The 15,393-nt window shown below is 38.4% G+C and overlaps 1 protein-coding gene across 1 annotated transcript; it reads left to right on the top strand.

The window, feature by feature from the left end:
• Positions 1 to 1,055: 1,055 nt before the first annotated feature.
• Positions 1,056 to 3,583, top strand: LOC112436342 (signal-regulatory protein beta-2-like). Its single transcript, XM_076876216.1, has 4 exons — positions 1,056 to 1,098; positions 1,232 to 1,552; positions 1,630 to 1,980; positions 3,495 to 3,583. Exons 1-4 carry the CDS (start codon positions 1,056 to 1,058, stop codon positions 3,581 to 3,583), a joined length of 804 nt encoding a protein of 267 aa, XP_076732331.1.
• Positions 3,584 to 15,393: the final 11,810 nt, after the last annotated feature.

Raw genomic sequence — 15,393 nt, 5'->3', positions numbered from 1 at the left:
TGTCCCATTTTGACCTCTGGACTTCCAGACTGTATTGTTCTTGCATATTATGCCAGCCATTTTATTATGGCTTGGTTTTTGTTAAACAACCAACGCCTGGTCTGTGTAAAAGACCAGGGCTTTCATTACAAGAAATAAATAAATTCCAGCCTAGTTTCAGTTAGGATTTGGACTCGGCTGCTATTTGTCAATTATTCTGTTTATAAACTGTAAGGACAAAATTTCACATTACAGCTAAATGATAGAAGGTTTCAAGGTTAGTGGCCTTTAAATCTTTACACACCTAGGATTGAAGCCAAGGGTAATTGGGTATGAATGAAAATTACGAGTGGTGGTGGTTCTACACTGAAAACGATAAGATGCCCATTCTCTGTTTTAGGATAAGTTGCTTCTTGTGTCTTCCTTTTAAATTGGGGAGGAGTGGAGCAGCACACATACAAATGGATTACTACAGTGTCAGGAGTGATGCTGAGAGCAGAACTGTATATTCTGTGCTTTATGAATGTGTGGTTAAAAGTGTGTTGGTCAGTAAGCTGAGAAAAGTGGTATATCATTTCAAATACATTAATAACAAACAACAACAACAAAAAATTGACGTTGTGAATACAGAGTAAAAATATGTGAATAATCCTGGATTGTTTCTCATGAAATTTGCTACAAAAATGGCCAAATATTCTGTTTTTTGAAGACTATAAATCTCCATTGTTCAGCCTGCTCTTTAGCTCTACAGGTGGTAAAATGTCGTGTCCCCCTGGCCAATATTCAATCTACAAATTTTCCCTGAAATGAAAGTGTGACACATTATAGCTATTTCAAGATCGAAGAACACAAATAGTTACCATGTTGGCAGTGTTAAAAACCAGAGTCCAACACAATAGAAGATGAAAGAGAGGTGATATGTTTTACAAAGCACAGAGGTAGATGTAACAGGAAATGTACTTTTGAATCTATTCTGTGTTAGCCAATCAGGTGCATTTTACTGACCTAAAACGATCATTCCACCTCCTTCACTCATTGAAATACCAGTACGGTCCCCAACAAAAAGCAGAGCCAAGATGATCGTCTTTTGGGTTACATTGTTTTTTTTTCACCAAGGATGTAAGTGCATTTTTATTTTGTCTAAAAATGTTCTTAGTTAAGGATTTTCATGTCAAATAGACATATACAGAATAAAAGAGTTTTACATTGGAAAGTTACAACGTCAAACAAAATGTTATTTCTCTTATTTCAGATTCTCTGGTTCCAGTTGAAACTGTTCAGCTTGGTGAACCAGCAACCTTGACATGCACTATTCCCAAAGAGCTCAGCGTTAGGGGACTCAAATGGTACAAGCAGAGCGTCGGGGATACTCTTAAATTAATAGTTACTCTGATTCAGTCTAAAGCTGATTTTAGTCCTGGATTTTTGAGCTCAAGATTTCGGATAAATAATGATGCAAATTTTAGCAGCCTGACCATTTTGGAGACAGTTCAAGAGGATGAGGGTCACTATCATTGTACAAACACAGAATGGATTGGAACTACATGGGGTGGAATATATTTGTTAGTTACAGGTAATAAGCCAATCTACTTTTAAAAATGTTCACATTTTTCTGTGCATGTTTTGGAGAATGTGATTTGTATTACACAGGAAAAGCTCAGAGGACATCAAACTATGCAGTCAGTCAGTTACTGATAGAATCAAATCCAGGAGACACAATGACGCTCCAGTGTTCAGTCTTCTCTGACTCTGACAACAAGACGTGTCCAGGAGATCTCAATATTCTCTGGGTCAGAGAGGGATCAGATAAATCTCTTCCAAACATCATCTACACTGACAAAAACAGAAGTAATGAATGTGAGAAAAGATCTGACCATCAGAAGACATGTGTTTATTGCTTCTCTAAGAACGTCAGCTCCTCTGATGCTGGGACTTACTACTGTGCTGTGGCCACATGTGGGGAGATATTATTTGGAAGTGGAACTACTGTGGTTATTCAAGGTAATGTTATCATTACTCTATTAATTAGAAAAAATGTCACAAATGGCACTTTGGCATTCATCTCATCTTTTCCTTTTCTTTTTAATATGATTGCAGAAAGCAGTGTGTGGTCACAGACAGGTAGTAGAGTTGTTTTCTTGCTCTGCGCTGTCGTGGTTATAAGTCTGATTGTTATTGCTGTCCTCATTTACACAATCAAGATAAACAACAGTGATCATCCCAAAGGTAATTGAAGTTAATCATAATTCTCTTTTTAATAAAAGCATATAAATCTTGAGTTTTATCCATTGTTATCCGTATTTTCCACAATCAAGCTGCTGACCTGCAGAAAATCTTTAGTGATGAGAAAAAACAGCAGGTAAAGCAATTAAAGCTGAGAATATTCTTAAAAAATATAACATGTTTCTTATTTAAGTTTCTTTTTAATGTTTCTAATATTTTTTATGCACTGCATTTTCCCAGAATGAGGACACATGGATGTTTTCTGCTGTTGTCTTTACCACGATAGAAGTTGACAGAAGTATAACAAAGAGTGCAAACACAGTGACGAGGCAGCAGATCTATATGGCTGCCAAGAATCTTGGGCTGGATTAGGTCTATATATGATGCCTTGGTATGAAATAATCTTCTTTATGTTTGCTTAGAGCTAATTGTTTCTTTTTATAATGTGGCTTTGTGTACATATTATTATCAGCATGTTTAAATGCACTTTGATTGATCGCAACTTAATAATTAAAATGTACATGTTTGTATGCATGTAAAGATCCGCCCTGAACAGCAGCGTTCCTGGTTTAGTCTGGAGTGTATGAGGTTCAGATAGTTAGGGTGCATACCAAATAAGCACATACCCATTAAAATAAAAACAAACAGACATCTGTGAAAGGGATTATCATTCTTGGTAATTATGTAGTAAATATGCAAATTAAATCTGTACCAACTGCATTTTTTAAATTTCATTTTTATGATGTATGATGATAAAATCTTGGAGAAATAAGTAAAGGGTGAATACGTATAAGAAAAGTACTGTAGCTGAAACTAAAGACTAACAGGAAGGTGCTGATGTATTCAAACAGGGAAACCACACATGAGAGAAGTTTACAGATTTCAAGCTAAGAAAAAAGGTGATTGTGATCAGTGCATAGTGTTGATTTGTGTCTCAGAAGAAAGAAATGTAGAACAATGAGGGTAAAAAGGAAAGCATCATAGTACATCATTGTCTTTATCATTTTGCAGTCTAGTTGTAATGAATTGTCCTAAAATCCTATTCTCAATGTTACTGTGTTTGTCAACATTATTAAATAAAACACCTTCTATCAAATCTTGTTATTGTTCAACTTCGCTTTGCAGCTTTGTAAACATTTTTCATCACTAAAATTCCTTTAGCATTTGAAAGTAAAAGATAGGAGTTAATGAGGTTTTATAATATTTTTCTTACAGTGATTTAAGATGTTAATCATTTGTTCCTTTGAAAAATACTACTATCTGTCCATTCTCTTTCTCTTATCCATATTAAGGGTACTGGGGGGCTGAAGCCTATCGCAGCTATCACAGAGCAAGAGGTGTGGTACACTCTGGAGAGGTCGCCACACTGACTCAGGGCTAACTAACTGCTGTATTCATTATTTGTGTACATTTCATGAGTAATGCTCTCCTTAATATTAAAATGGACAGGTTAAGGACAGATCATTACATTTTCCTGCTCACTATAAGAGTCTCATCCAACAGCAGCGTACATACAATCTTGTGGTCATTTTCTCGTTTTCCTTTTTTTTTAAAACTCTCATTGCATAGCAATCCCCGGTGATTACATCATGACCTGTAATGACTTACATTTCACAATCTTTACATTTGCATTTCTTACATTCAGGGACAGTCCTAGCATGTTTGGTACCCTGGGCGAACACTCCCTCTCCCTCTGTCAATTTTCCATCAGTAATTTTGCACTCTAGTATCACCCAACCCCACAACATGGACTAATAGACTAATAGACATATACCTTGTATAAGGTTTTTTTCTGGGATTTCACACAACCCAGGAAAAATAATTAATACAAAATGGGCTTGGAGTGACAATATTATGAATGAAATGTGCACTACTTGGAAGCAGCCCGCCCCCTCCCCTTTCGACAGGTTGTGTGTGAGACTTCAGCACAGCAGCAGGCGCACCGAGGGCCCCTCGCGCTCACTTTTTGCATAGATGTGTGTGATAGAATTTAGAAAACACATGTGTGCAAATTATAAGTCTATATCATCATTTCTTAAGTTTTTGTGTTTGTTTTAGGGCAGTCAGTGTTAACGCGTTAACGGCGTCATCACGATTAATGCGATTAAAATTTTTAACGGAATCAACCTATCCGGAGCGCAGAACGGACAAACTTCAGACAAACTGCCCGAAATGCGTTGAGAGAGAGATTTCAGCGATTTTACGACATTCTGCTCTCCAGATGGAGTAATTGCTGCTTCAGCCAGAGAATCTCCCGCCGTCCCGCCCCTCTCCTCCCTGTGTGGCAAGCAGCAGGCGCACCTTGCAAATAAAGGGCACCTTTACTCCCTGCAAATAGGCAATAGAAAACCAATCAGTGCCCATGCAATCCCCAAAATGCGCTGGCATGATGTCGGGGCTGTATGGATAACCACGCAAGCCTCTAACCCAGTATTCCCGCTCGCAGTGCATGACACAAACCTGAGTAGATGCGTGCTCTGACTTAAGGAGACTCTTAAAGCAGCAGTATGCCCCTCAAAATGCCTGCTCTAGTCATGACAATGACAACTCTAGAAACAGACCTTTTGTAGACAGGTCTGCAGTTTGTCTGGTCTGCTGAGGAAAAGCCAGTCAACCTCTCCCCCTGAAAAGAGAAATTGGAACTAGAATTCGCCATTTCAGTGTTTTAAAACTGTATGTCAAGAGCAAGGAAGCTGAGACACAGAGGGACCCTGCACTTCACAACACAGTGGCTTCAATTACAAGGTCACCACATACTACATTGCAACCTGCTTCTTAGTCAAAATGAACATCATGAAGAATTTTAGAAGGTTTGAAACCAGTGAATAACAATATGAACTCACCATTGAGGATTTAACAGAGGTCATAGGTCAGGTGACTAGAGTTATTTCCCCATTGGTCTTTATACAGCTAGATTTTTTTTAAATTAAAAGAGTAATTCTTCATTCTTAAGTAACCAGATAACCAGATCCCTCCTGGTTAGTAAAGAATGCAGGTTTTTGTCCACTGGTTTCAGTTTTAAGACCAATGAGCTACGTCCATATTGCCGTCCATGACATAAATTTTCAGAACATGATTTCAAGGAATAGCCTAGTAAGAACATTAAGAGTAAGAATATTATCATTAAAAGATTTTGGAGGAAATAAAGAAGACTTTGCAAACAATATGAGCTACATTGCAAAAGTGGAAAAAAAGTGGGAAAATCAGAGGAAAAAACAAATAACATGTTAACTTTAGATTTACTCAGAACAGACTTCACTCAGCCGCAGCTGTATTTTTTATATCACCTTCATATTTTTAGAAAAAATTGTTCTTTTGTCTACACTACACTACTTTTTACTCCAATTTACATTTTCTCTTTCATATTTGCATATTTGTCTCAGTTGAATCAGAAACCTTTAATTGCTTCTAGGTTCTTGTGATACTGTGCTATAAGCCAAGCGTAAAGCACCACAAACACCTCCCTGACTTTGAATACCATGCTAACCATTTGCAATTCTGAAAGCAATACCAACTAGATTTTTAAGTCTTGCTATAAAATGAGTAACAATTGGGTGGACATTGGGATTGGCTTTCCCAGCTAGTAGCTTGTAATGCAGCCTTCAGTAATAGTAATAAACCACACAGCAGTAGTGCATCGAAGACACTGAAGTGGCACATAACCAGGTAGCTACCACAACTAATACAAGGTAGTTGCAGTAGGTTAACGTTAGTTTTTAAAAAAGAACTTACTTCCAGATGTTTCTTTAGGTTGGAGGTGGAGTCTTTTGATGCTGAGAGCAGCTTGGTTGTTGGCAAACAGAGTTTGCATTGTACAGTCAGACTTCACCCATCCCTTTCTTATTTAAATGTGAAGTGGTGTCGGAATGTCCAAGTAAGAAATACATTCCTGCCCGTGCACTGCTGGCTCTGTTGTGCTGGCTCCAGGTCCACTGTGTAACTGACACCACCAACATTAGAGCCTCTTAGGCTACGTTCACACTGCAGGTCTTGATGCTCAATTCAGATTTTTTGATCAAATCCGATTTTTTTGTCTGCTCGTTCACACTACAAATAAAATGCGACAGCAACGTGCTCTAGTGTGAACGCTCAAAGCGGCCCGCATGCGCAAAAGAAGACGTCACACACAACGCGCTCTGTTTAGACCCAGAGCAACAGTATTGTTTGACTGATGGCCTTAATATAAAGACTTCGGACTTTACGTTTCCCAATTTTTGCTTTAAATTATTTTGTTATTTAAATAATAATGTAAATAGCCTAATAATGATCCTTATTGCTGTGTAAGAGGAGCGGTGCTTCAAAGGATAGCTGCAGGTTTCTGTCAGAATCTGCAGATTATACAGTACAAATAAAATGTTCACGTTTCTCCAACGTTGTCTTCCCAACAGTTTCACTGGATGGCCAGGAAGCGTTCACGATGTCTTCTCGGACGCTTCTCCGGAGCTGATAATTGGCGTCTGTCTTGTGTCAGTGACGTAAAATACGGATTTAATGCGACATGACCATCAAACAGCAGTCGCTTTCTAAAACATCGGATATGTATCGGATTCAGTACCACATACGAAAGTGACCCAGATCGGATATGAAAATATCGGATTTGTGCCGTTCACACCGTCAGACCATGATCGGTTGTGGGTCGCACAGGGTCAAAACATAGGATTTGATGTTTGGGTTTCCAGCAAAGCGTGGAATTACCAAAATCAGAGAGGGGATAGAGATGGGATAGCCTAACATATGAAACAGGAAAAGACCGCAGTGTAATCCATTTATTTTAACAAAGTGACTGTATTCTAGTTATTAACTATTTAAGCAGTAACTGTAACAGAATACAGTTACTCATATTTTGTATTTTATACAGGTAATGCCAGTACATGTATTCCGCTACTCCCCAACACTGTATTAGCAAAACTACTGTTTTTGATCAATGCACAGTACCTCTTTTAAGTTTAACAGATGATTCACATTCTGTCATTTCAAGTTGTTCTTCAGCTGTTAAAAATATTAAAATTTTAGATACCACAACCTATGATTAAATTCACTCAGTCAGAGCTGCATATACAGAAACTTTAGAGACACTTAAAGTATAAAGGAAAAGCGTTATTAAGTGACCAACGCGTTTCCACTGGAGTCTTCTCATCAGGTCCTTTTCTTCTCCATGCACCTTAAAAGTAGGTGAAGTTGTGCCAGAAAATATTGTTGCTATACAGAAACTTTAGACATCCTCATTACTTCGAACTAACCAAGTATGATTCAAGCTTAAGGGGAAATAATATAAGACGAATATTATAAGATGGTGATTATCAGTTTAATCAGGTCAGACTAGTTGATACAGAAGAACCAAGACATTGGCATAAAAACAAGACAGGAAGAGAAATTAATCCACTGTTGAAAATTATAATAAATCAAATAAAAAAAGAAACATAAAAGCTTCCCCAAATATATCCCCCAAATTTAAAATCCATAGAATAACAATGAAAATCTGAACCAAAAAACATAATTGCAAAACAAAAACATAATATTTGAAGTTAGAAAAAAACAATTCAACAATATTACAAGAAATCAAAGCCACTGTTGGAATTATAAAGAATTCAAAAAAGGAATCTAAAAGTTAAATCAAAACATAAACTCCTATGATATATTTAAAACTATACTCGAAAACTCTCGGACCACGATAAGCAAAAACTGATTTCACAGACAGACTGAAGTAGCCTGCAGAAGCTGTTCTATGTAACTAATACAAAAAGTATATTTTTTATGGCAGCAAAATAAAATCAATAACTATGATAACGGAGATATGGTGATAGCAAAAATAGTGACAAGCAAGCTGCGGTGATTTCTTAACAAATTGAGTTTCCCACAAGAAAGTATGTTGCTAAGAAAAAACGAAGCAGCAAGGAAATAAATGCTGATAACTTTGAAATGAGTGTGTCGCTGCATCGGCCCTGCGCTGCCCTGGAGAGGGTGTTAGGTGTGATTATCTGCTTTGAGAACAGAGTACACACACTCTGTGTTTGCTCTTCTCATTTTTATTTTTCTGGAGAAACCCAGTTCTGCACAGCTGGTTGCAGTGTCTTTGTCATTCTGCAAAATATTCATATGTTAGTGTTGCTGAAATTTTGGAGGTCAGAGTTGATGTTCTTTTCATTTTTTATTATTTATTATTTATCGCTGCATGATATGACATTATTAAAATAAAAGGTTAATTGCTTTATTGTGCCACATATTTACCAGAAACGTATTTATGGAATTTGATTGATCCACTGTTGACTTGCCAATATGATGGGAGCCAGTCATTTTTCCTTTCAAAAAAAGAAATCCATTCTCAGTATGTGTACATATAATAACTGCAATTCATGTACTGAAATTGTGACAGTATGACAGAAAATATAAAGAAAATTTAAAGAGCTAACCAAAAAAGAGGTTAACTTATGCAAAGCATGTTCAAATGAAGGTGTTTGGTCCAGATGTCAGCTGTAGAGTATGGAAATACGTAGGAGAAAGGGGAGTGAACTGTAGATTGTTTTAACTTAATTGTCACGGTTTGCGGGGGCAAGCCGTGTGGAATATATATAGGACCAAAAGGCGGCAGCTCTGGTGCAGGTGAGTGTTTATTAACAACAAAAATGCAAACAACAAAGGCGCTAGGAACATGAAACTGAAACCTAAACTGGGTAAACTAACAACACAAACCAAGAATGACGGTGCAGGGAGGTCCGGGGAAATACATACAGGGAGACCGAGGGGAAACAACACAGACGAACCAGCAACTACTATGACAGAAGACACAACTTAAATACACTCAGAGAACACAGGGGGATTACATACAGGTGGGGACACAGCTGGGAGTAATTAACATGACGAGACTAGGGAGGCAAACTGAAAACACTCACATAAGACATAGACCTTCACAATAAAACAGGAACTTACACATGAAAGGACACAAACTAAGAAACGCGGACTAGATACAGGAACACACGGGCAGAACAGAGTAAACACTAACCAGAGGAAGAACAGAACCAAAATCGCGAAGAGAAAACACAAAACGCTGGGTCAAAAGGACCCAGGATCATGACATTAATCTAGTTTAACTAACTTCAAAAGATGAAGTGAGAGGCCTAAAACATGTGTACAGCAGATTGACAGCATCTGCAAGTCACATCCTTAATAAATAAAAGGCCTGACACACTTAAGGCAGTGTTATTGAGGCTCTCGTCAAAATTAAAAGGAATTAAGAATAAACCATAAAATATCATCTGGAAAAAATCTGATTTGCAATGAATATATAATTTTTCTCCAGCATGATAATGATGCCAAACACTCTAATGCACATGGAAATTAAGTTGCAAAGTCTGTGTTGTGCTTGTTTTTGTATATGCACATACAGTGGGGCAAAAAAGTATTTAGTCAGCCACCGATTGTGCAAGTTCCCCCACTTAAAATGATGACAGAGGTCAGTAATTTGCACCAGAGGTACACTTCAACTGTGAGAGACAGAATGTGAAAAAAAAATCCATGAATCCACATGGTAGGATTTGTAAAGAATTTATTCGTAAATCAGGGTGGAAAATAAGTATTTGGTCAATAACAAAAATACAACTCAATACTTTGTAACATAACCTTTGTTGGCAATAACAGAGGTCAAACGTTTACTATAGGTCTTTACCAGGTTTGCACACACAGTAGCTGGTATTTTGGCCCATTCCTCCATGCAGATCTTCTCGAGAGCAGTGATGTTTTGGGGCTGTCGCCGAGCAACACGGACTTTCAACTCCCGCCACAGATTTTCTATGGGGTTGAGGTCTGGAGACTGGCTAGGCCACTCCAGGACTTTCAAATGCTTCTTACGGAGCCACTCCTTTGTTGCCCGGGCGGTGTGTTTTGGATCATTGTCATGTTGGAAGACCCAGCCTCGTTTCATCTTCAAAGTTCTCACTGATGGAAGGAGGTTTTGGCTCAAAATCTCACGATACATGGCCCCATTCATTCTGTCCTTAACACGGATCAGTCGTCCTGTCCCCTTGGCAGAAAAACAGCCCCATAGCATGATGTTTCCACCCCCATGCTTCACAGTAGGTATGGTGTTCTTGGGATGCAACTCAGTATTCTTCTTCCTCCAAACACGACGAGTTGAGTTTATACCAAAAAGTTCTACTTTGGTTTCATCTGACCACATGACATTCTCCCAATCCTCTGCTGTATCATCCATGTGCTCTCTGGCAAACTTCAGACGGGCCTGGACATGCACTGGCTTCAGCAGCGGAACACGTCTGGCACTGCGGGATTTGATTCCCTGCCGTTGTAGTGTGTTACTGATGGTGACCTTTGTTACTTTGGTCCCAGCTCTCTGCAGGTCATTCACCAGGTCCCCCCGTGTGGTTCTGGGATCTTTGCTCACCGTTCTCATGATCATTTTGACCCCACGGGATGAGATCTTGCGTGGAGCCCCAGATCGAGGGAGATTATCAGTGGTCTTGTATGTCTTCCATTTTCTGATGATTGCTCCCACAGTTGATTTTTTCACACCAAGCTGCTTGCCTATTGTAGATTCACTCTTCCCAGTCTGGTGCAGGTCTACAATACTTTTCCTGGTGTCCTTCGAAAGCTCTTTGGTCTTGGCCATGGCGGCGTTTGGAGTCTGACTGTTTGAGGCTGTGGACAGGTGTCTTTTATACAGATGATGAGTTCAAACAGGTGCCATTCATACAGGTAACGAGTGGGGGACAGAAAAGCTTCTTACAGAAGACGTTACAGGTCTGTGAGAGCCAGAGATTTTCCTTGTTTGAGGTGACCAAATACTTATTTTCCACCCTAATTTACGAATAAATTCTTTACAAATCCTACCATGTGAATTCATGGATTTTTTTTTCACATTCTGTCTCTCACAGTTGAAGTGTACCTCTGGTGCAAATTACTGACCTCTGTCATCATTTTAAGTGGGGGAAATTGCACAATCGGTGGCTGACTAAATACTTTTTTGCCCCACTGTATCTGAGTATCTATGTTTGCTGCACACAGTCAGTGAAGTAGCTGCTCTGTCACACATACTACATATGGTAATCATTCAAAAAAATTCAAAAAAGCACTAATTTATCAGTATTTGTTAACATTTCCAACCTGTGCAGCGTTGACAAGCATTCCTTTGATTGCTGTAGAAAACAAGAATGGGGATCAAAATCATGCTGCTGGTCAAGAATACTGCAAACACAAGAACAAACAACCCAAATCCTGATACTGACTCTGGAAAAACAATAAAATAAAGCATTATGTACATTTAGGATCAATAGGATTAATTAAAACACATAAATTATAAGTAGTCAATAGCTACAAAAGTCAAAGTTCATTGATTTTAGCCAATGAAAAGTTGTCAGATTTTAATTATCGCAATTATAAATGAATCATTATATAAGGAAAACAAGTCTATTTATTTTGCATAGTGTCATTTATGTTCAGTGGTTTGCATAAAACATGATTAAGACAGAAAATATCTCAATAAAACATTGTTGTTTTGACTTCAGCTCTTCCCATTAGCCAGGCTAAATGGTTCAATGCGAGATGGATTTAAATACAAATGTTAATACATACTTATCTCTACTTTAGTTCCTTCACCAAACAGGATCTTTCCACATGTGAGCACAGCACAGTAATAAGTCCCAGCATCAGAGTAGTCCTGTATCGTTTTTGATAGACTGTAGACACAGTTTCTCTTCAGAGCCTCATCCCTGCTGTCCATGTGAGTGTGAATGATGCTTGGAGTAAAACTTTCAGAACCAGCTCTCAACCAGTACACTCTGTGTTCATCTGGACATTGGAATGCTTTTTCTTTGCTCGTGGAGAGAAGTGAACACTGGAGAGCCAACGAGTCTCCGATCAGAACAGACTCTTTCTTTGGAACTTGTTTCATGTAGATTGATTCCTGCTGGTTGTAATCTGTAAATTAAGTCAGATTTGTAACCTAAACAATTAATAATAGATTTTATTCTTTGTGCTAGTGATTTAACTGTTCACTGAACATAACAGTTTTAGTGCCATTGGTAGCATCTTACCTTTCACAGCCAAGAATGTGCCACTGCTGAACATCTGTGAATATGTGGTTCGCATTTGACAGAAATATGTTGCTTCATCCTCTTTGCTGACATTTCTGATAGTAAATATTTCTTTGTTCAATGTGAAACGTGAATCTTTAAATGCATCAGTTGAAGTTATTTTGTCCAGAATAACAGAAGCAACACTTTGGGGCAAGTGTCCCAGAGACTGTTTATACCAGTGTAAGGATTTTAACTCCTTCTCAGAGACTTCACAGCCAAAAGTAACATTGTCACCAAGGTCAACAACAGTCAAAGAGATCAACTGAGGAACCTCTGAAGTTTGAGTCACAGCTGAAGAAGAAAAAAAATGCAGTTAACAAAATGACAAAATCGATGTAAATACTGTTAGATAAATATCCAGCAACAGTAAATGTGTACGACGGTGTAGTACAAACATGCTCTTCATGTTTTTCTCACGAGCAATGAATTGCAGTTACATGGTGTACAAAGAAGAATCAAAGCAGCCAGTGCTATGATCATTGTGGTGCAGCACTCTTGTTGCTCTCTACTGATCTTCTCTTGCTCAAATAGGAGGCATACAGCCATCACAAGGTGACGAAGGTTTGACAAGCAGAAATCAATGATTGGCTGAAATGTAGGAAATGGCCTTTCTCCCATTTAGGGAACATTGTGTATATTATTACTGGATCTAAGAGGTTTTTCTTTCGGAGTAACTACTTTGATAACCACTTAAGATGTGTCAGAAACTCTTATGTGCCATTCTCAGCCCAAGCTCTGGGAATCTTTTTATAGCAGTATTTTACTTAGAGTAGTAGCTTCATGATGTTTCTTTGTAAATCAGATACACATCAGATTTATGATGCAAACTTTTTATTTGATCATAGCTTAATATCTTTCTGGTTAACCAGGATTTAGAAAATGAAGTGTATCAATATAGGTAGAGCTGACTTTTCCTGAGTATTTAGGGGAAATTGAGAGCTACATCGTACATTCTGTAGGTTTTAGGGAAAAACCACAAAGAAAGCATGTACAGTATTTGAGAGAGAGAGGACACTAATTGTGTATTTGTCACCAAGGTGCAAGATACAAGATTTTTTACCATTGAAACTTAGAATTTAGTTTTTTCTTAAAAATAACATAAAAACATGGAATACAGGTGTCTTTTCATTGGCTTTTTATGATAATAATATAAAATAATGGCTACATAAAAAAGAGAGAACAACAAGGAAGTCACATTCAGCTGCAACACTCATAGATGAAGGCTGTGGTGGGCCTTTGACCAACCCTACTGAAGCTGTTTCCTCAGAACAGGACACATCATGAAGTTTTATGTACCGTTAATTTGAATGGGCTAAAAATCTATTATTGTACTAAGTTAACACATTCTGACAATCTTAGGGGAGGTGGTCAAAACAAATATACTCTTGTAATCTTATGAAAAAAAGAAAAAAAAAAGAGACCAGAGTAGTACAAGTGAATCATGAGCACCTCCCCTGGTTTCCTTGCAATTACCAATGAAAACAAACAAAAACAAACCACAGTGTTACTGAAATCAGTCACAGCATGACTGAACAGGTCTGAGTGTTGGTGTCTGTTTCTCACATAGGCTTTAACAACTCCAGATGTTTGTTCTGATATAAAAACTAGTCACATTAAAACTATAGTATTATCATTTCCCTTTAAAAACAACAGCAAACAAAACAAACAAACAAATGACACAGTGTTTCAAGATCAGATACCTGAGATTGAAAGAGACAAGAAGAAACCCTGTTTGTATTCACACCCCTGTTTGAAAGCCCAACCACAGCAATGCTTAAGTTTCCATCATGCATCAACCATGGCTATTTTTGTCTTTGTGTGTTTCAGGTGCAAGCAATGTTGTGCACAAAAAGGATGTACGAAGTACTAAAAGAAGATGAAGAACATGTGAAAAGAATAATCAAGTTATCGGTGTCCTGTTTGAAAAGATATTTTACAATCGTTAGCTTTCTTGCTTGTAGCTGTTTGTGTAAGATCTGACCACAGGCCAGACACAGAACTGTACTAGGAAATTACAGCGAACTATTTGATTAAACTATAAGACCTATTTATTTGCCACAGGTCATGCAGGTTGTTGTAGATGTTTTCACCACCTGCTGCAGTGCCTTGCAGTCAGCAACACAGCTGGTCAGGATGCTGTCTATCGCACAGTGGTAGACGTTGGTGGTTCTTCTTCAGTGCTCTCAAGAAAAAACAGGCACTGATGTGCCTTCTCGACCAGGCTGGAGGTGTTAGTTGACCAGGACAGATTCTCAGAGATGTGCGTCCCCAAGAACTTGAAGCTGGAGACCCGTTTCAACAGCTGTGCCATTTACGTAGATGGGGGCATGGGATGGGTGTCTCTCTTCTCTCTCCTCAAGTCCACAATGATCTCTTTGATTTTGCTGGTATTCAGAAGCAGGTCATTGTCAGCACACCACATAGCTAGTTGCATTACTTCTTCCCTGTAGCCAGACTCAGCATTGTCACTGATGAGACCAATCACCGTGGTGTCATCTGCAAACTTGATGATGGAGTTGGATCCAGGGTTAGGGCAGGGGTCAGCAACCTTTAACATCGAAAGAACCATTTGGACCCGGTTTCCACGCAAAAGAAAACACTGGGAGCCGCAAATACTTTTTGACATCTAATATGAAGATAACACTGTATATATTGTTTTTTACCTTTATGCCTTGTTTGAACAACTAAGGTGTGTTGCTTATGAAATCCTTGAAGTGCTACAGAGAAAATTACATTTTATTTATGCAATTAACACTTTTTGAACTCTTAAAGAAATATAACAAAAGGAAAGACACACAGCTGAACTAAAATGATCCACGTAGCAAACAAAAACTGTTGTGAGCCGCCACCCTTATATCGCCTTTGGGCTTTTGGAGCCTTGACCTGACTTGACCTGACACTGTATAAATAATTTGAAAAAAAGCTCTATTCTGCTAAAAAATGAAAAATAGATATTTACAAAATTCTGCCTAAATATGTATTTTACCTGGTTAATGGGTGTGGCGGGGCGTGGTCTGCAGCGCCGCTGCAGGGGAGGGGGACACACCTGAGCGGCACCCGCAATCACGCCTCGCCGCCTTTACGTCTGTGCTGTTGTGTTGGTATG

The sequence above is a fragment of the Maylandia zebra genome, linkage group LG2 (assembly GCF_041146795.1).
Source record: "Maylandia zebra isolate NMK-2024a linkage group LG2, Mzebra_GT3a, whole genome shotgun sequence".
In the NCBI taxonomy this organism is placed as follows: domain Eukaryota; kingdom Metazoa; phylum Chordata; class Actinopteri; order Cichliformes; family Cichlidae; genus Maylandia; species Maylandia zebra.
This window is presented reverse-complemented; position numbering and strand designations above follow the sequence as displayed.